The sequence below is a fragment of the Triticum aestivum genome, chromosome 3D (assembly GCF_018294505.1).
Source record: "Triticum aestivum cultivar Chinese Spring chromosome 3D, IWGSC CS RefSeq v2.1, whole genome shotgun sequence".
NCBI lineage: Eukaryota > Viridiplantae > Streptophyta > Magnoliopsida > Poales > Poaceae > Triticum > Triticum aestivum.
Genome location: NC_057802.1, coordinates 65,417,594 through 65,438,875, shown reverse-complemented (window position 1 = coordinate 65,438,875; position 21,282 = coordinate 65,417,594). Strand labels below are relative to the sequence as shown.

Below are 21,282 nucleotides of genomic sequence, written 5' to 3'. Positions count from 1 at the left end.
ATGCAGAGGCCTAGGGCGTTCCCCTCTTTCGAAAATGTATGGTCTATGTTTACGCCAAGAGAGTGACACATGAGGGGAGAATTGAAGTATAAGTGCATTGCTTGAGCTTTAAGATGAACTGGTTGGTGCATGCAACTCAATACATTCAAACGAAAAAGTTCTCAGACATTTTTTTGATATTTTTAGGTTTACGATACACATTAGAAATCCCAGTCACTTGGATCTTTTTCCAACAATCCATAATCCTTCTGCTTAATTAGATCTTCCTGGATCGTGTTCTCGTTTCCTTAGATGTGTTTGGTTCGGGTCATGGGCTGGAATGGAACAATCCCATTTCGCACATGGGCCTCATCCTCGTGTTTGGATGGATTGGGGGAACGAAACCCACTCGTTCTCCTGAACCAAATATTCTCTCAGCATGCTGAACACATGCGTTCCTCCAAAATGGAGGAATCATGCGGAATGCCCTCTCGCTCAGCGCTCTCGCCTACCTCTCTCGACGCACTCCCCCATGAAATCTTATGCCACATGCATGCCGTCGCCGCTCCCTCAAAGCTCTCTCCCTATCTATACAATCTCCCTTCCGATCCAGTCCCCCTCATCCCTCCCGAATGCTGCCTCTTCTCCCCCGTCTATCTCGTCCCTCCCTATCCCGAACAATGACATGGTAGCAGCTTGACGGCAAGCTATATGCGAAAAGGGCGTGCGACGGTGGGCTAGCAGCGTTAGGGGCAGAGCATTTCTCCGCGATAGATGGGATCCTGAGCGTAGCAGCAACGTGAGGTGCCGATAGAAAGCAATGACGCCCCGTTCCTGCTTGGATGAGATCCCGGGTGTAGCAAGCAACATCGCAAAGCAGCAAGGACAGGCCAGCGGAGCATGACATAGCATTTGTGCCAAAGGTTGGGCACGACCTTTGCCGGGCAGCAGGTGCCAGATTTGGTGGCCACACCTTTGGCGTCAGATTAGGATTTCATCCTTTCACACTTGGCTGGTTAGTTTACTGCTCAGGTAAAATGATCATATTTTATACAAATGAAATACAACTAAAAATAAATAATTTTGCAAATGAAAATGTAACCGAGTTAATATGAAAATTTATATATGCTAGAGGGAGCATCACCATTTCTATACACCATAACTTCGTGTCATTCTATCTCCCTAACCAAACACCAAGACATACCATTCCATTCTATCTCGTGCCTCTACCAAACACTAGAACGGCACCGTTTCATTTTGATGGAATGGAACCATTCCACTTGGTTCCTCAACCAAACACACCCTTAGTTTGCACATACCGACATGCCTTCCTAGTATCTGGAAACACGATGTCATTTGCATTTTGGCCCACATGTCACATGACGTACTAATGTGCGTTCCACATGTCCGCTAGTCGCCTTGTGCCCAACCATCAACACCGAATAACCTATCAGAACTCAGACATCGGGGGATACATTTCTCTCTCTTATATGGACGAAGGTGCCCCTCATCTGTAAACATAACAATAGTCTTGTGAAGCCCCAAACCCAAACCCTCGACCCTTGTCACCCATTCACATCTTGCATGCTTCTGACTCGTCTATTCTATAGTTGGAGAACGCGTCATAAAGAGAGTTGGTTGGTAAAAATTTAGACCCATACTCCTGGGAATTTCAGTTATTCCAGAATCAATCATTTCTAGTCTAGAACACTTGTAACTTAGCTGTAGGGAAAGACAATGTTTGTTACTTTTTTTAGATAATAATGACTCAAAACATCCAAATAACCAGAATACATTTCTTACACGGTAAGATACATGAACTTTTTTCTTTTCAAAACTACAAGGAAAGAAGTAAAAACATGGAAAAGGACAAGTGAAAAAGCGGCGTCTTCTGCTCCACTTGTCTCTACCGCAGTCCACATACAAAACCGAACCACCACGTACCACTGTCGCGAATCGTGAAGCGGATCCGACGCCCCGGGCGCCTCCTCCCCGCACTCTCCTCGCCCCCCTTCCACAGTCCCTCCCATCCATTACGCCGAGGGCGAGAAAAAGCAGAAAGGGGAGAGAGAGAAACTAAACCCGACTAGCCGCACCAAACCCAACCCACAACGCACGCACGCCGCCGCCGCCATCTCCGGCGACCGCGGCGACCACCGCGGCGCCCAAACCCTAGGGCTGCCGCTATCCCCTCAGCGCCTGGACTCTGATGCGTCCCAGCCCATGGCCCCCCACCTCCGTCTCGCCCCCCAGGCCCGCCTCCTGTTGCTGGTGCTCGCTGTCGCCCTCGGCCTCGGGAGTGCCGCCCCCGGCCCGGGCCACGGGCCGGAGGCGTCAGATCGGGCCGAGCCGGACCCGTACTCGATCCTGACGTGGCACGACTACTCGCCCCCGTCGCCGCCGCCCCCGCCGCCGCCGCCGGCGGCGCCGGCGGCGACCTGCGCCGACGACCTCCATGGGAAGGGGGACTTCAGCACGACCTGTGAGCTATCCGAAGAGGTCCAGCTGGACGGCGACGTCTACATCACCGGCAACGGCAGTCTGGTCCTCAACTCCGGTGCGGCCCTGACCTGCGAGAAGCCCGGGTGCGTCATATCAGCCAACCTCTCCGGCGAGGTGCGTCTCGGCCGCGGCGTGCGGGTCGTTGCCGGGTGGGTCTCCCTCGCGGCCGCTAACATCACAATCGCCGACACGGTCATTGTGAACACTAGCGGTCTAGCCGGCGATCCGCCTGACCGCACCAGCGGCGTCCCCACGGGGACGCACGGGGATGGAGGTGGTCACGGCGGTCGAGGTGCGAGCTGCTACGTCAAGGATGGGCAGTCGCAGGAGGACTCATGGGGAGGTGATGCCTACGCATGGTCAGACCTTGAGCACCCGTTTAGCTATGGAAGCAAAGGGGGCTCTACTAGTGTTGAGAAGGACTACGGTGGCGTCGGCGGTGGTATCTTGTGGCTGTTTGCGGATGACCTGCTAATGAATGGTACAGTGCTCGCAGATGGTGGTGATAGCAGTGATAAGGGCGGGGGTGGTTCTGGTGGGAGCATCTATATCAAGGCCGAGACTATGTGAGTGTTCGTGAAATGCTTTAATAATTAATACCCATCCCGCTTCCTTTCTACTGATTGGGCTGACCAACTAGCAGTTAAGCTATTTAATTTAACTGATTAACTTGAAGATTGGCAAATGGTTTCCCAAATTGGACTGGTAGGTCCTGTTGATTAGGAACTAGTTGAGATTTAGGAGTATAACAGTGTTCGTGTTGTGATTGTGTCATATAATGATGCATGAAATTTGTAACTACACTGAACTTAGTTGAGCTTTCGGGGTCGGGGTCAGTGAATTAAAATATAAGAGACAAACGTTCCCTTTCGCTTATATTTCATTGATTATTACATTCATTATTCATACAGTAGATTATACTTTAATGACTGAAAGAACATAAATATGTACTCAGAATTTTAGGAGCGTAGTCTGGTTCGAACTAGTGCTGAAAATTGTCATGTTGGGATGCTAATAAATGGAAACTTAGGTTGGTTTACCATGTAAGTTACAATCACTGTCTTCACGACATTGCTCTGTCAAGTGGATTTGGGGATTATCTTTTGCTCGAAGATCACACTGGATAATGAGTGGTAGCGAAATGACGCATAAAGTTAATAGTTTGTCGATTTAGCAAAGTTATTCTACTGATAATAAGTTTCCAGTAACATAAATATATACTAAAATTGGTATTCAACTGCAATCATTGCTTGAGTGCTATACCAGTGTGACCAGTGAGGAATAATTCTTCTATCTATAACTGCGCACCTAGCTACTTTTATTACCAGTCATTTGAACGGAAAAATTTCTGGTGTCTTTCCTCTTATAGTTTGACTAATGCTATTTTGCTTTTGTTGCAAGTCCTTTGATTACGTATGTCAGTATTCTAGTGAGTACGTGCAGGTTTTCCCTCTCTGATCTTCTGTTGGGCGACAGGCATGGTGCTGGCAAAATCAGTGCTTCTGGAGGCAACGGTTTGGCTGGGGGTGGTGGAGGACGGGTTTCTATTAATGTTTTCAGTAGGCATGATGATACCCAGATATTTGTTCATGGTAACTTTTTCAAATCTGAATATTTGATGCAGATTTATCTTTTGTTCACAAGTCATCATCCCTTATGGCTCTGACAACTTGGTAGTACAAATATGCTGACTGTATGCTATTACACCTTGTTGCTCTGGTGCACTCGCTGACACTCATATATAGTTGTGTACCCATATTTTACCATATTTTTCTACATTCTTGCATTCCTAAATTTAGCTTAGCAACTCTGCATTTGCAAGAGACATGATCACCTGAATGCTCTGCACTGTTTGTCTCAAATACAATAATATTCACTATTCAGCCATGGAAGCATGCTATGCTACTACACGTCTACTCCTTTTGTATGCTTGCTCTTAGGTTTCAACATGTTTATTAGTGAAGTGCTAGTGAAGTTCCCAGTTTGAGTACTCTTGAGCAACTTTCTTATTGATTTAGGGATGAATGCAGTGTCTAGACAACCCTATTGATTGTTGTTTTATTTGCGTTTGCGTTTAAAGTGTGTTACCTTTGCCAGGTGGAATGAGTTCGGGCTGCCCAGATAATGCAGGAGCTGCTGGAACTCTTTATGATGCAGTACCTAAGAGTCTTGATGTTAACAACAATAACATGAGTACACAGACTGACACTCTTCTGTTGGACTTCCCAAATCAGCCACTATGGACAAATGTTAACATCAGGAATCATGCCAAAGTTGTTGTGCCCTTGCTCTGGAGTCGTGTTCAGGTACACAATGTTTTGCAGTATTATAATGATTAATGCTCTACCGGTTATGGCGTCTTCAGTAATGCCACTTCCCTGGCATGGATCTGTTTAATGCTCTAGCGCTCTGACCATGACAGTTTGGGTGAATCGTGCTTCAATTCGTCTTTAATTTATCTATGCTCCAAAAAAGCAGCAGGATATATATTTGATATTTTTATTTTTAATCATCTGTTGTATTATCTATTTATCACAAATGCTATGCCGCTACATATGCTACTTTACAACCAAAAGGAAGCACTGTGATTTACATTTGGCATTCTCCTCTGTGTTAATATCGTGTGAACAAAGCACTCCAACATTTGTTGAGGTGTCTTGTGGGGTTTGTGCTCCTGCTTCCTTGCAAATATTTTTCCTTTTCATGACTTCATGCTCCCATGCCCATTTGATATGCATGCTGAAGTAGTGTTGGAGCTGACTCACACAAGTTTTTTCTGGAAACTCTGATTTTTCAGTCAAAGTTAAGGAAATTACGGCAGAAAACTTCGGAAAGATGATTATCTCAAACTGCAAATCCAAGCAAGTGACGGCCAGTTTTGACATCAAATGGCGATTTTTGGTCTTGTGTGAATCATTCAATGTTTTTAATAAGGTGGTAAGGCGAGGCGAGGCGCTGTAGCACTGCCTCACCTTTTAAGCTCTTAAACCGTAAGGCGAGGTGACGCCTTAGACACACACACACACACACACACAAACACACACAAACACACACACACACAATATATGGCAGCCAATAAGGAGATTTAACAACTAGAATCAACAAAATGTACCATGGGTTGCATAACATGATAACTGGCAGCAAAGCTGGATCGTAGGATGTAGGTCTTTGCCTAGGATCATTGGACATATCATAAGCATCAGCAGCCGCAGCCGCAGCCGCAGGTTCCATCAGAGCAGGGGACACTTTGGCACTGTAGCAATACAAAGGGATGGGCAAAGGCCAAAGGGGTCAGAGAAAATGGCAACAGTCAAGGCAGGGGAAGAGGAGGAAAAAGCATAGGAGTGAAGAGATGCATGGGTAAGGAGAGCAGCAAGGTGGTGTGGCTATTATGGCCTTGTGGTGGAGCGTGGAGAATCAGATGCGGAGAAGGAGCAGCAGATGAGGAGGAGAAGTAGAGGCGGAGGAGAACAGAAGAAGTGGAGCCTTTACCAGAGTGGCGGCGGTTAAGCAGGCTCTTGAAGACGACTTGGCGACCCTTTGATCTCACTGGGCTGTGCCAGAGGAGGAGACTTGAGAGGATGAGGCGGTCCGCGCAGATCTGAGCCATGGAAGGTGGTGCTCAAGTTGCAGTTGCCAGCCGCCGCCTAGGTATCCAGAGAGGAGAAACCGGGAGAGCTCTGCTCTTAATTGTTTAGTATGGTTTGCTTCTCTTTCTCCTCCTTATACCAATTTCCTGCTCGAGGGCTCTGGTTCCCGCTCGTTGCTGCTCTGGCTATGATGTCCATCTTGGCCCAGGGTGATGCCCTACGTGCCTCAAAGTCCACGCCTTAAGCTGCTGTCTAAGGAGGGCGTGGTGCCTCACGGTTGGAGTGCGCCTTGAAAACACTGGAATCATTAGAGCACTAAACTTGTGGTTTTGCGACAGAAAACCTAAAAGTTGTGGTAAATTGACACGAGTTCTCCTGAAGCGTTGTGGTTTTGTGAAATTCACTCATATATATGATGCAAGTTGCAGTTCCCTTATAATAAGGCAATAACTCCATGTTTTTTCAAAGTATTTGAAAATAGTATGGTACCAATTATTTTTATTATTCAGGTTCAAGGGCAACTTAGCCTAAAATCTGGTGCTGTTCTGACGTTTGGATTGACCGGTTATCCATACTCGGAGTTTGAACTGATGGCTGAGGAGCTTCTTATGAGTGACTCAACAATCAAGGTGATTTAGCTGTTCTTGTTATTTGCTGTTTTTCTGGTGCATCAGTTTTACATATGTCACACTATTTTGAACTTCTGTAGGTGTTCGGTGCTTTGAGAATGTCTGTTAAGATGCTCCTTATGTGGAACTCCAGAATGCTTATTAATGGCGGTGGAGATTCAGTAGTTGCGACGTCCTTACTGGATGCTAGCAATTTGATAGTCCTGAAGGTCCATTATCGCCCACTGTCATTGACTCTTTTTTCCCTTTTGCTGCTTTTATTTACGCACGTCGATTTCTTGTATATTTGTCAGGAATCATCTGTGATACATTCTACCGCTAATCTTGGAGTTCGCGGTCAAGGTCTGCTGAACTTATCTGGAGATGGAGACATAATCGAGGCACCACGTCTTATTTTGTCACTGTTCTACAGCATACGAGTATGATAGATATCCTTCAGCACAACATGTTCTGTTTCTTTATCCACATATTTGTTTGTATCTACTTGTTATTTTGCATATTCATTTTTACTTTTTAGCCCATCACTGCATATTCTATTTATAAGCAACAACCTTGTTACTGTTTTCTATATATTTTACTCGTGTCAAATATCCTTGTCATACTTATTCAGCTGCAGACGAAAACTTTTCCTCAATGCAGTTTACATTTTTGCTTATTGTATATAGCCTTTCTTTTGTCTCCCCACTTTAATCAACCAATATGCTCTATTTAGATAGGTTTCATTTATAGAGATGTCCTGATTAAGATGGCTCATATTTTTCCACTCATTCAACTTTGGCGTGATAGTTAATTCTATTTCCTTGATGAGCCCTCTCTGCTGTCTATTTTCTCCTGTACTTATGATTTCGAGTTATTACTACTAACTATACTGATTTGATGTTGCGTTAGTTGCTTCATGAGGTAACCAGCCTTTCTGTAACTACTGAAAGAAGTACCTATAATGTTATATATTTTGTAGGTTGGACCTGGCTCCATTTTACGGGGTCCACTTGTAAATGGAAGTAACGGCGATGTGTAAATACTTCAACCTTCAACTATTGCATTGACATATTTCCAGTGCTGGAAAGTTTTTTGCTCGTTAATGAGCTGTTAAATTTTGTACATCTATTAGGTCCCCAAAGCTGAACTGTGAAGATGAGAGTTGCCCTGTAGAAATAATTCATCCACCAGAAGATTGCAATCTGAATTCTTCACTGTCATTTACTCTCCAGGTACACTGGTTTTTTATCTTTCCGGTGTGATGTATAGGCTACTTTGTTGGTAACATAAACATTACTACCCCTCTTCCTTTTAGGTATGCCGTGTAGAAGACATTGATGTCTGGGGTCTCGTACAAGGAACTGTAATTCATTTCAATAGGGCAAGAAGTGTTACTGTTCACACATCTGGGACTATCAGCACAACAGGATTGGGTAATTTCCTATCTTCCTTTTGTCTGCCAGAATATGCAGTTGACTTTTGGCCCGCACTTTTAGGGGCACCTTGATTTATCCTGTGGATCCTGTGAGTAGACCAGCCCGTATTTATCAGCTATATGATTTAAGTATACTGTAGAAAATTCTAGAGCTGCTTGCTTATTAAGTCTTTCAGAACACTCTAATATTACAACTCTGTAACTTTCGACACATGCTAACATTAATTTTTAAGATTCAGCCAGTTTGTCAAAACGTAGTGTTCTATTTTGTTGTTTTCAGTAGCAAATATATGTTATATTGTATTCCAACCATATGAGCACAAAATAAGCAGTCTAATGCTGATAATACCCGATGCCGGATTTTGGCGCTTGGGTACGGGAACCTCTATCTATACTGCAGAGAATTGCATTTAGATGGTTCAACTTTTTTATAGGGAAAATCAGGTATTGATTTTGATTGAATATATGGTAAATACAGCCAATACATGTGAGGTGGGCCATGGATAGGCAATGCCGGTACATCCTCAATAACTAAGAACACTACATGTGGAACCCACTAACAAAAATAAATGTAACATTAATTAGTTACCCTCCCATTCATTTGAAGTTGCAATTTTTAATTCATGATTATCTAAGATTACTCATTTAAAGTAAAATAAGCTTCATGTGGAAGTACACTAAATTTCATTACGAGTACACAGCCCCTCTTTGTACCTCATGCACATTGAATGCTGTAGAATGGAGTAGTTCTCTGTGCTTTCAGGAATATTTGCCTTGTGTAAATATTAGACGCATGCTTTTTCTGTTGGCTGCAATGGGAATATAGACGCACAGCTCTTGTTTGCTTCGTCATCCATTTTTATTGTCTTCTTTTGTATCTCATATATTTCAATGAACCTCTCTATTCTGTCCTTAGGAAGCAGTCTTTGAATAATGCGTTCATACCTTCACCATTTTCAAGTAATTCGATAAATAGATAGAAATCCTGAAATGAATGGACACCCAGATTTCCCTTATTCGCCACATGAATTGCTTATCATTTCTCTGTTCGTCTCAGCTTGATAAGCTGGTGTAAACCCCTTTGCGGGGCATGAGGAGAACCGTGTATTTTGTGCATGCTATTTTACTTCATGGTGCTTTATATTAGCATATGTTTCAAACTATTTCGTCTCAGTTTCTTCATTTCCATTTCTTATGACTTCAGGCTGCAAAAGTGGAATAGGACGAGGAAGATTATTAAGTAGCGGCCTAAGCGGTGGTGGTGGACACGGTGGTAAAGGGGGGAACAGTGTTGTTAATGGAAGCCGTGCTGAGGGTGGACCTACATATGGTAATGCCGATTTGCCTTGTGAACTTGGCAGTGGAAGTGGCAATGACTCAACAGGGCTTTCCACAGCTGGTGGTGGTATAATAGGTAACACATATATCCATGGTTGACCATATTTAGTTTAATAGGTCTCAAAAACTTGTGTCTTATGGTTGTTGTGACTGTATTCCAGTGTTGGGCTCATGGGAGTATTCTCTACCAAGTCTCACGCTCTACGGTACAATAGAATCAAATGGTGGTAGTTTGACTGATGCTGTAACTAATTCCTCCATTGGACCTGGTGGTGGTTCTGGGGGTACGGTTCTTCTATTTGTGCGCACTTTGTCCCTAGCAGAGAGTTCCGTCCTTTCGAGTGTTGGTGGCTTTGGTAGAGCTGGCAGCGGTGGGGGTGGAGGGGGAAGGATTCACTTTCACTGGTCTAACATTCCTACTGGAGATGAGTATGTTCCTGTTGCAGCTATTAAAGGATCAATACTTGCAAGGTCTGATTTGATCTTTTCTCTAATATTACTTCTAATGTTCTGTTTTCCTGTATGGATGTGCAAAACTATATACTCTAGATTGGCAGTGTGTTTGGCAATTTAGGACATACCATCTGGTGTTAATGGTATTAGCGAATTTATTATTTTTGGTTGTTCAAATCTAATCTTGCAATACTTGAAATCTATATTTGGCCACTCTTCATGTCTAGTCTAATTTTGTTATGGTGATGTTATGTGATGATGAGGCCAAGAAATAGCCGAATTACAGTTCAAGTTTGTAGGTTGTGTGCTATTTCCTCCCCTTCTCGTACCTTTTAACATTTGGAGTTTAACTCCCTGCATCATGCTCGCTCGAACTGTATGTGGTATAGATGGCTCTTGTATCATAGGCTTTTAATTTGTCTATGTATCATTGTATAGGTAGTACGGATGAATTTGCAGAAAATAAACTATTGAAATTAGGTTCAGACTTATGTATGCGTTCGAGTGTGCTTCACTGTGAACTTTGTGACACTTGTGGATTTAACCTCCGTGCTTGTGTTATAATGGGGCCACTCACCTGGGCGCGCGGGCGTGATTGCGTTTGTATGTTTATGCGTCCTTTGCCACCACAAAAAGGAAAGTATGCTTGTTGGTTTGAAGGCACCGTAAGATATCAGAAACATCATTACTTAAAAATTAAAATAAGATAATATGTGATTCCATCAATTTTGGGACATCTCAATTATGATCAAATTTGGATGTATTTAAAGGAAATCCATGTCTTGCAGTATTTTGATTTATCCAAGGTGGATGTGTAATTGAGTTGTGTTTATTTTATGCATACTATGATCAAATTCTATAATTTGGGGCTGAGTTGTGTGGACTTGTGATGTGCATGATGCATTGCAATTTGAGTTTTGCACATTTTCCTTCCATCAACAGCAGTTGTTATATATATTGCTGATTGTATATTCTTGTGCAGCGGAGGAATCAGCAAAGGGCCAGGATTCCCTGGTGAGAATGGAACAGTTACAGGAAGAGCTTGCCCAAAAGGTCTTTATGGTACATTCTGCAAGGTATATGCCATAATCGTGTACCCCCTGTGTCTTGTATTATTTGCATTAACTTGTTACTACCTCTGTCCCAAAATATAAGACGTTGCAGGTCAAATTTGAATTGCAAAAACGTCTTATATTTTGGGACGGAGGTTGTAGTTCACTATCATGATAGTGCTTAAATCAGTCCATGTGTCCATCACCACATTTATCAAAAATAGTAAAACACTGAGCAATCCATTTCTAATTGTGTATTGGTGGCTATATGCATATGTGAACTGTAATTATGTTGTTAATGTGGAGGCGTTCCTTTGGAAAATGCAGGAATGCCCTTTGGGAACATACAAGAATGTTACTGGATCTTCAAAATCTCTCTGCTTTCCGTGCCCTTCAGCCGAACTTCCTCGCCGTGCCGTGTACACAAGTGTCCGAGGTAATTCTTTCTATATTAATTATGGTGTGATATATAGTACTCCCTCCGTCTGGAAACTGTCGCTGAAATAGTGTATCTACACACTGAAACGCGTCTACATACACTCATTTCACTGACGGTTAATTCCAGACGGAGGTTGTATAAGTGCAACCTAAGTAATCAGTTTTACTTCTTTCGAAATATCCCTGCAACTAGGCATTAGAGTCAAATGTAGAATCTTTATTCTTGCTACTATGTTATTTCTTCTATGTTTCCTTTTTTGTGTTATATTGATTGCTTCTAACAAAAAACTCACTTTCGGGTTCTGTAAGTATGAGGAACTTAATTTTTTTTTCTTGAATATTCTAACTGGAGCTTATGTTTGACAGGAGGGGCTGCTGAAACTCCATGCCCGTACATATGTGTGTCAGACAGATATCGCATGCCTCACTGTTATACTGCTCTTGAAGAGTTAATATACACTTTTGGGGGACCTTGGTTATTTGGTCTACTTCTTTCAGGCCTTCTTATTTTGTTAGCTCTTGTTTTAAGTGTTGCTCGGATGAAATTTGCTGGCACTGATGAGTTACCCGGGCCAGCACCAACTCAACAAGGGTCGCAGATTGATCACTCCTTCCCTTTCCTAGAATCACTAAATGAGGTACTGTATAGATTTTGCCTTTCCAGCTCATATTTAGTTTAAATACCATATGAAGGCTGTTTTTGTTGTTGTTGAGAAAACGAACATGCCGAATTAAAATTGAAGTTTTGCTATTGTTGCAGGTCTTGGAAACTAATAGAGCTGAAGAATCACATGGTCATGTACACAGGATGTATTTCATGGGCCCAAACACCTTCAGTGAACCTTGGCATCTCCCACACACCCCAGCAGAACAGATTACAGAGATTGTGTATGCATGCTTGTCTTCAAACCTAGCCGCTTTGATTTAGTCTTTCTGATCATTTTGTTCAGCAGTCCCCAGTGCTTTGGTGGTTCACTGCTATGATTCAAATATACCTTGGCTGTTGTTGATTTGGATTCTATTGAAATGATACAATTCATGCTTATTTGTGCTGTGTCTGAATTTTCAGGTATGAGGATGCATTTAATCGATTTGTCGATGAGATAAACACACTTGCAGCTTATCAGTGGTGGGAAGGATCTATTTACAGTATCCTTTGTATACTTGCATACCCTTTGGCTTGGTCATGGCAACAGTGGCGTAGAAGAAAAAAATTACAAAGACTTCGTGAATTTGTTCGCTCTGAGTATGATCATTCATGCTTACGGTCTTGCCGTTCGCGTGCGCTTTATGAAGGTCTCAAGGTCCGTTACTCTGCATTTCACTTTGTATTTAAAAACAGCAATCACTAGATGTTCGTGGAATGATCGTATAAACTTGTCTTTGATATTTTCTTTTGCTAGTCTTACTAATTGTACCCATCATTGTGTTTTTCTGTCAGAACATTGAAATGACTTCCAGTTGCACTTTGAAACTAACTGTTCATCTTGTAACTGATGAAATATCCTCTGAGGGTGGGCAGATAAAAATTGTACTTTTAAAGTTTTTGTGATGGATAAATAGGCAAGTAGTAAATGTTGTTAGCTTGATTGTTGATGTTTAAAATAATATAAATGCGGACCATCATGCATAAATTTAGGAATATCAACAGGGAGTAAATTCAAGTTTCAGATAAACCATTTGAGAGAATATTTTGGACAGTTGTAAAGTAAGACAGCTGTAGCGTTCTTCATTTTCTCTTTTCAGACTGAAACAATATCTTTTGAGTCACGATTGAAACTAAGATATGCCTGTTACTCTAATCTACAGGTGACTGCAACCCCAGATCTAATGTTGGGATATTTAGATTTCTTCCTTGGTGGAGATGAGAAAAGGCCTGATCTTCCTCCTAGACTTCGTCAAAGGTTTCCGATGTCCTTGATTTTTGGTGGTGATGGAAGTTACATGGCTCCATTTTCACTTCATAGTGACAGTGTGCTGACCAGTCTTATGAGCCAGGTATGAGTTTAAGATCTTTCAAGCTGCATTGTTCATGCTGCAGAGTTTTTCTTAGAGCCTGATGTTATTTCCAATTCACAGGCTGTGCAACCTTGGATATGGCACCGTCTTGTAGCTGGATTGAATGCTCAGTTGCGTTTGGTTCGACGTGGAAATCTCAAAGCAACATTTCTTCCTGTCCTTAATTGGCTTGAAACTCATGCGGATCCTGCTTTGGGCGTGAATGGTGTCCGTGTCGATCTTGCGTGGTTCCAAGCTACAGCATTAGGGTATTGCCAACTGGGTCTTGTTGTTTACACTGTCGAGGGAGAACCAGTGACTGCTGAACTTGATGGCAGCCCAAGAATTAAAATAGAGCAGCATTCGCCGTGAGTTATTATTTATCTGCTGGTCCTCAGCATTTATCATTTTTCTTGCTAAGTTATATTTATTTATAATGTTCTATTGCATCATGCAGAGTGCAGGACATGCTTGCTGATGCTCAACTAAGCCGCTCAAGGATTAAGGATGTTTTTATGCGGAAAAGGATTACTGGTGGCATTCTAGATAGTACTACCTTACGGACACTTAAAGACAGGAGAGATTTTCTGTACCCGTTTTCTCTTATCTTGCACAATTCTAAACCAGTTGGGCATCAGGTTTGTCTATGCTACCATTTCAGCTTATAGAATGATTATGACTGAATTATGTAATTTTGCACTTATCATTCATTTGTTTTTAATTGCAGGATCTTGTTGGCTTAGTAATCTCAATATTGCTCCTGGCGGATTTCAGCTTAGTGTTGCTTACTTTTCTCCAGCTATACTCATACTCAATGGCCGACGTTCTCTTAGTTCTGTTTGTTCTTCCTCTTGCGATACTGTCGCCTTTCCCTGCTGGAATAAATGCTCTTTTTAGTCATGGACCACGGCGATCAGCAGGCCTTGCTCGTGTATATGCATTGTGGAACATTACTTCACTGGTTAATGTTGTAAGTACTCAGATAGGACTGTATTTGCATTGGTCACTTATATCTGCAATTGTATGATTTTTGCTTGGCTATACCAAAGTTTACTTCTGTTATATTTCCATAACTTGCTTGACATGCATGTTCAGGTTGTGGCTTTGATATGCGGATTCGTTCACTATAAGTCGTCAACCAAGAGACATCCAAGCACACAGCCATGGAACCTTGGAACGTAAGAATAATTTTCTCTGCTAAGCACAAGCTTATATGCATGTTTGTAAACTCAATTATGTTAGGCGAGCAACCTCCTCTTTTGCTTGCATTTTCTTTATCCTGTCGTTTATTGCACATTTTGAACTCCTATGCAGGGATGAAAGCGGCTGGTGGCTGTTTCCGACTGGACTCATGTTGTTGAAATGCATCCAAGCAAGGCTTGTTGATTGGCATGTGGGTAATCTAGAGATCCAAGACCAAGCGGTATACAGCAAGGACCCGAACATATTCTGGCAGTCGTGACATCTGGTTTTAACAGAGGTGCTTTTGATAGCTTTTTACAACTCGATTTTTTGGGAGTTGATAAAAGAAAAGGAGTGGGGGGCAGCTCGGCCTTTCTTTATTGACCAGGCCAAAGAAGCAACTACAGTGCTATATATGCATACTTCCTCGCCCCTTGTTTAATCATATGCAGGCACACAACCTGTGTTCTGTTTGTATATATAAAGGTGTTCTCGATCCATTCTTTGTAGGATTTAGACACCATAGAATTAAAAACAAATACCCAAGCTAACTGAAGAGAGGGGGGGATGTCATTTTGTTGTTTGTGCTTGTTGTTGCTGTTGTGTTACTGTTATGACCTTGCCCCTTGTGTTGAGCTGGGCATGGCATCAGTGTGTAACTTGAGTTGTATCTTGACTGTATAAAACAAGAACTAACACGCCTCATGGTTTTCATTAACAAATAGTAGCAAGGTTCATATCATCAAGTTTCCATCTTTATGTTCTATCTGTTCTAAATGAGCTGATTTCTGTTGTGGACCTTGACAGGCGGAATGAAGTTGTGAATTCTGAATAATCATTTTGACAGGCTCATGGTTCGTGTTCTTGCAAATTGGCCGCTCATGTAGCTTACCAGAACATGATAGTTGATTTCCTGTAAACAAAAGGACCTCGTACGTGATCGCATGTGGACCTCGTACGTGATCGCATGTAGTGTGACATCTCGTGTGTAGAACATTGTTTGGTTCACTGAAGCTATCACGGACCTATGCAGTTGGTCATAGTTTGAGGAAAGAAAATGATCCTCCACACGAGCCGACTCTCCTTCCTGACAGTAAATAACATAAAACCAGCACAATTTGGGCTAGGGCTCCGGAAAACTACCATTTAAAAAATGGGAAACGTTTGGAGCCGGGGCACCGGCCGAAGCTTCGGCCGGTCCAGTCGACGTGCGCGCGATACGACCCACTCACGAGCAGCCACGTGGCGCGATGGACCCAAAACGACTAGTCCTCCTCCCTTTTCTCTTCTTCCTCTCGCGCATCTCTCTCTTTCTCTCTCCCCACTGCCATGAATCAAGCATTGCCCAGCGCCGCAGGCCTCCCAGCGCGCCGCCGTTCAGCAGATCTGGCCGCCCTCGCCCAGATCCGCGCGGATCCGCGTGCATCGGAGCTCTCCCTACCTCGCCGGACCCGGGCACGCCGGAGCTGCAACCAGCCATGGCAGGACTGCACCCCCGCGCCGCAAATTTGCTGGAACCTCGACGTCGCGGCGAGACGACGGATGGCCATTTTTTGCTACAACTGTGTTTTGGTTTTGCTACTACCATAGAGTTTTTTTGTTGGAACCGATGGTATTTTTTGCTTCAATCAGAGATGCGCGATAGCTTGGGAGGCTGGCGAGTGCTGCGACCGTTGGCACGAAAGCTTCAACCCAAGATTAAAAATGCTTCAACCGTATACACAGAAAGCTGTAAGCGTTCAGTGCTATCGAGGAAAGCTACAACTGTCTATATAAAATGCTACAACCTTTGATGAAAAAAGCTTCAACCGAACGATAGAGAAAAGCTTTCACCCAGACGCTGCTCAAAAAGAAAAAAGTTTCAATCGTTTACAGAAAAGCTTCTACCGTAGAGGAAAAAGCTTCAACCTTTGAGAGAGAAAGCTACAACCAGACTCTGCAGAATCAGAGAAGTTGCAACCGTTGACGTGAAAAGCTTCAACCATAGTTTGAAAAGCTGCAAACGACGGAATAGAGAAGTTTCATCGGACCACTATGAAAAGCTTCAATCGTAGTTTGAAAAGCTTCAACCGCTGAATTGAAAAGCTTCAATGGGTTTTTATAAAAAAGCTTCAACTCGCTTTATAGGACGCTTCAACCCGCGAGTACACAACAAAAAAGTTGCAACCGTTGACGTGAAAAGCTTCAACCATATTTTTGAAAAGCTTCAACCCGGCGACAAAAAGCTGGACTGGCACCTCACCGTTGATGCAATGGCTTCACGGCGGAGCTGCAGCGGCGACGAACTCGAGGGACCGGCGGTGAACTACTGGCGACTTCACGCGGAGCCGCGGCCATCGGCCGTGAGCGGCGTTGCTACAAGCTGGACGGGGCGACACTCCTTCGTCAGAGTTGCGACCTTTGCCGGCAGGAGCTGCATGCGGCGGAGCTGGCGAGAGCCACGGCGGACCGGGGGCGGGCCACGCGGGCGACGGTGACGCTGGAGAGGAGCCGGCGGCCGGGAGGATGCCCAGGCCCGAGGGTGGCGCTCGCGCTGCCGCGGAAGGAAAGAAGGGGATAGGAGGAAGACAACGGCCCTGGATCGAACGGCTAGAGCTCGCGCATCGGACGGTTGGTGCTGGACCGGCCCAACAGTTGGGCCGGCGCACCGGCGCAGATCAGCGCCCTTAAAAAATTTAGTAAATAGCTTTTAGGAAATTAAAAAAATGGTAGTTCGTCAGGCACTTGGACATGACAGGTCCATGATCTTGGCCCTAAACCGTTCGTCGAGCAGGATGTTGGTGGGCTTGATGTCCCGGTGGAAGATGCGTGGTGCCATCGCCTTGTGGAGGTACTCGAGGCCCCTTGCCGCGCCTAGCGCAATGTCGATGTTGAGGTCGTCCAGGCACTCCCTCAGGTTGCTATTGGTCATGCACTCGAATACCAGCAGGTGCTCCAGCTGTCGCTCCGGGCAGTACCCCACCATTGGCACCACGTGGCTATGGTTCAGTCGCGACATCAGCTCGATCTGTTCATTCATGGAGGAAGAAGATGAAGATGCCAATCAATGGTCATTGATGTGCTCGCACACGAACACGTCACCGTGTACCCTCGATGCCGGAGGTGATGCACCGCAACTCATATCGAAGGAGACCCGGCCGGAAGCGTGGTACACAAGCAATTCGGCGAGAGCTTTTGTAGACCCAAAACCCCACACGTCCGGAAGGGACCCTGTCAGGGTGCGTGGCGATTATGGGCTGCCCTAGGTCGGCCTGATCACCACTAGGGCCTCAAGAATCGCCGGCCTGCAGCAAGAAGAACGAACGAAGAATGAGGAATAAGAAGAACAATGGAATAGTTAAAGGTAAAAAGTGGTAGATGAGTCTGTCGATTGTGTGTTGTTCAATTGGCTGTCACCTATTGTCTATATAAGAGGCGTGTGGACTTCCCGTACAAGAAAATGACTCCAAATCCCGTCCAAATCCTTCCAAAATTAACCGAACTTGGATTTAGGTATTCCTGAGACAACAATTTGGTTTTGGATTCTACAGGCCAAATACGACCTCAGATGGAGATGCGCCTAAATGCAAATTTAACCGTTCCGACGAGACAAACAACTTTCATGTTGAACGTTTTTTTTTTCGATTCAAGGTCATCTTGAGGGTGTTTTGGCCTATTTTCCAACATCTGCGGCAGAGAAAGTACGGAATATTGGTCGCATAATTACTCAAACATCTGGGTACCTAGCCAGATGATTCGGCTATAGCCGGACGAGATTCTTCTCTGACTAATCATCCGGGCCTTCGCCCGGCCGTCCTGAAACTCTTTTGCTGCTACAGAGAACTATTTTAGCTGTCGAGGATGCATATGGGCTCGTATGAAGATGACCCAAATATAGAAATCGATCGCCCCGATGAGATGAAGACATTCCGTGTAGAACACCTTTTCATCTGAGGTCTTCTTGGATGCGTAATCGGCCAAACAGTACTCCGAATATCAGATCTCAGTATTTCAAGCACAACTTCAGCCCCTGAGATGTGATCGGATGACGATGACCCAAACATCAAAGTTGCTCACTTTGATGATACATAACCTTTTTATGTTGAGGACTTTTCTATATGAGGCCATCTTAATTAACTTTTTGGCCATGCCAATATCTGGTGTCAACACATGCTCCCTTGTTTTTCGGTAAAGTTTGCGTGTCGAAAAATAACTTGCATAGAGCTTGACCTAAGGACGATGTCAACACTCCATCGACCATTTCTTATGTGGTAAGGGCGATAAGTATATATTGGCCATATTTATGCTTTGGTCAATAATTCTATATCGGCCATTTTGATTAGCAACAAAATGCAACTAATCGAATGTATGATGATGTGGTAATATCCTTTCATGAAGTAAGAAATTATATTGCATCCACGGATCAAAATAAGCCCATGGAGGGTAACTAATCATACCTGAGGATGAATTCCATGGCATCAGATTCATTGGCATAGTTGGATAATGTGGATAATGTGTGGACTGAAGATGTTGAAACCTTTGGCTTGGTTATTCATAGCATTCACTCTTCTCTTTCTTCACCTTTGCCACACTTCTTGCATTGCCAACATGCATATCATTCTTGTTTTGGGTGCTTACTTTGGGAACCCATGCCATGTTCCTCTTTTCAAGTTCTTGTGCACTAAGCTTTTGCAATTTCTTCTTTTGCCAATATGATAAGCCGAGTGGGCACCTCAGCTGTGATTTTGTTTGAAGTAATGGCAATTCTTGTTTTACCTGTGCACTCTCAACTTCTTCTCTTTGGATTTGGCACTTGATAGAATTGTCTCTTTGCCTTTAGTAACGAATGTCAACACTTCAATTGGCTCTTTTTCATTTCAGATCAAATCTGAAGTAGCACTCTTAGGACCATCTCTTTTAACGCGGTAAATTCGCATGACCACCTCTTTCTTTTTCCTTGAGCTTCGTACCGATTCCTCATGATTGAAACGATCTTTGACATGTGATTGTTCATCAAATGTTGATCTTCTCAAAGGTGCATAATGTTGGTGAAATGGTCTAAAAAAGATGGAGGATGCACCCTTCTATCGTACCTATCCCGTGATGGATATGAATTTACATGAGCATAGGGAGGTATCCACGACATTGGCATTGGCGGCCCAAAATAAGGATATGAATATGTTGCATTAAAAATCCTCACTTTGCCAATACCGATTCTCAAGTTTGCGCCTAGGGGGTGATCTTGGTTTCTTTGCATGATTTGGCCGATAAGCATTCCTCTGCACTCTTCTTTTGATATTTATCTAATAGCTCAGCAAAGGTGATTTTTGATCTCTTACCCTTGTTCTTATTTTGGCCTTTGTTTTTCTTTTGGTTTCCTTTCATCGATCATTGGATTTGCTTGCTGCGCCCAGTGCTTAGCATCTTCGTTGTAGCTTTGACGGAATTATCGCCCTCAATATTATCTTCATTGTGTTGTGAACATCTTCTTTACTTGAAAGCTTGATATCATCACCTACATTTTTTACCTCCTCATCTTTAAACGAATCAGCTTGAGGTAGCCGATGCAATAGTTTTTTGCCATCTTGACGAATTAGAGTAGATTGGTCATTCATTTGTGTTTCAATAAATTTTAATCATCCTTTATCAATGGACGATTGTACTATTTGATGAAACATGTTGCAATCTTCAAAATTATGATCGAACGAATCATGCAATTGCAATACATTCATCCTCGAATTGATGGCTCATCACGGTGATCAAGAATTCTAACATAATCATTCCTCAACAAGAAATCAAAGATTTGATCACACATGTTTGAATTGAATGTATATTTTTCATTCTCTAGCTAATCTTGTTGTAAGAACGGCTTTGGAACGAAGCAAAGGAATGGTTCAGATTTGACATCTCCCCATTCAGCCATGAATTTTCTTTTACATTCTTTTTCCGATGTCATTGGATAAGATAATACACTATCATCGGTTTTCTCAAAAAAATCCAAACTTGGCTTTATGTTTCTGAAATGAAAATATTTAGAACATATATATGTCTCATGTGAGACCAAACGTAAGCCAAGTATGAAACAAGCAAAGCTACCCAATTAGATATAAAATTTAAAGAAAACAATGGAGAAAGCTTTGGCTACAAAAAGTTGTCACTATCGGCCTGTTTGAATGATACAATGTGTTGACCGATATGCTTTGTATTTTTTTTGTTGCTAACTTCTTCATTGGTATCTCAAGATTGCTTATAAGGATTTTCTAATAGATGCATCAACAACAAACCTATGACCAAATCGGAATATCGATAAATTATTTGCTAAACATACCTCTTCAAATATGTCGGGAGAGCATGACGGTTGGATGACTTGAATAATATCTTTCTCCACTTTTGGATGACTCCCCAATGCCTTGTCCTCATCCTTTTCTTGATTCCATGCATCATTACTTTGAAGACCTTTGTCAACAGAACTTTGTTCGGCTATTTGTTCTTATCCTTGAAGCTCATCAATTTCTACGTCACGGAACTCATAGGGCGGGAAGTAGGTTCCATTAACTTCAGAAAAATCAAGCACGACTGTTTTGCTATGATTGTCATGCCCTTTCTTAATGAAGCTTGCCTCTTTGGATTTGACGGATTGAGAACGTATAGTGTTTGATTCGGATTTTTGAACCAAAGCACTTCCACTCTCCGAATCAACCTTGTTTTTATTGATTCTACCAATTGGC

At 43.2% G+C, this 21,282-nt stretch overlaps 1 protein-coding gene across 1 annotated transcript; it reads left to right on the top strand.

The window, feature by feature from the left end:
* The first annotated feature begins 1,981 nt into the window (after positions 1-1,981).
* LOC123077450 (uncharacterized) lies at positions 1,982-15,321 on the top strand. Its single transcript, XM_044499730.1, has 22 exons — positions 1,982-3,047; positions 3,958-4,073; positions 4,579-4,787; positions 6,581-6,700; positions 6,781-6,909; positions 6,994-7,119; positions 7,659-7,714; positions 7,812-7,911; positions 7,995-8,112; positions 9,319-9,528; positions 9,614-9,923; positions 10,888-10,981; positions 11,285-11,393; positions 11,762-12,033; positions 12,156-12,283; positions 12,465-12,699; positions 13,205-13,393; positions 13,475-13,761; positions 13,851-14,031; positions 14,121-14,363; positions 14,489-14,571; positions 14,708-15,321. Exons 1-22 carry the CDS (start codon positions 2,203-2,205, stop codon positions 14,853-14,855), a joined length of 4,308 nt encoding a protein of 1,435 aa, XP_044355665.1. The 5' UTR covers positions 1,982-2,202; the 3' UTR covers positions 14,856-15,321.
* The last annotated feature ends 5,961 nt before the right edge of the window (positions 15,322-21,282 follow it).

What these genes read in the sequence shown, in the direction of transcription:
- LOC123077450 (XM_044499730.1), top strand. Translation starts at nt 2,203, where the DNA reads ATGGCCCCCCACCTCCGTCTCGCCCCCCAGGCCCGCCTCCTGTTGCTG. An exon ending in AGCTGGTGGTGGTATAATAG is followed by an intron (nt 9,529 to 9,613) that starts GTAACACATATA and finishes ACTGTATTCCAG; the next exon opens with TGTTGGGCTCATGGGAGTAT. An exon ending in CAGCCATGGAACCTTGGAAC is followed by an intron (nt 14,572 to 14,707) that starts GTAAGAATAATT and finishes ACTCCTATGCAG; the next exon opens with GGATGAAAGCGGCTGGTGGC.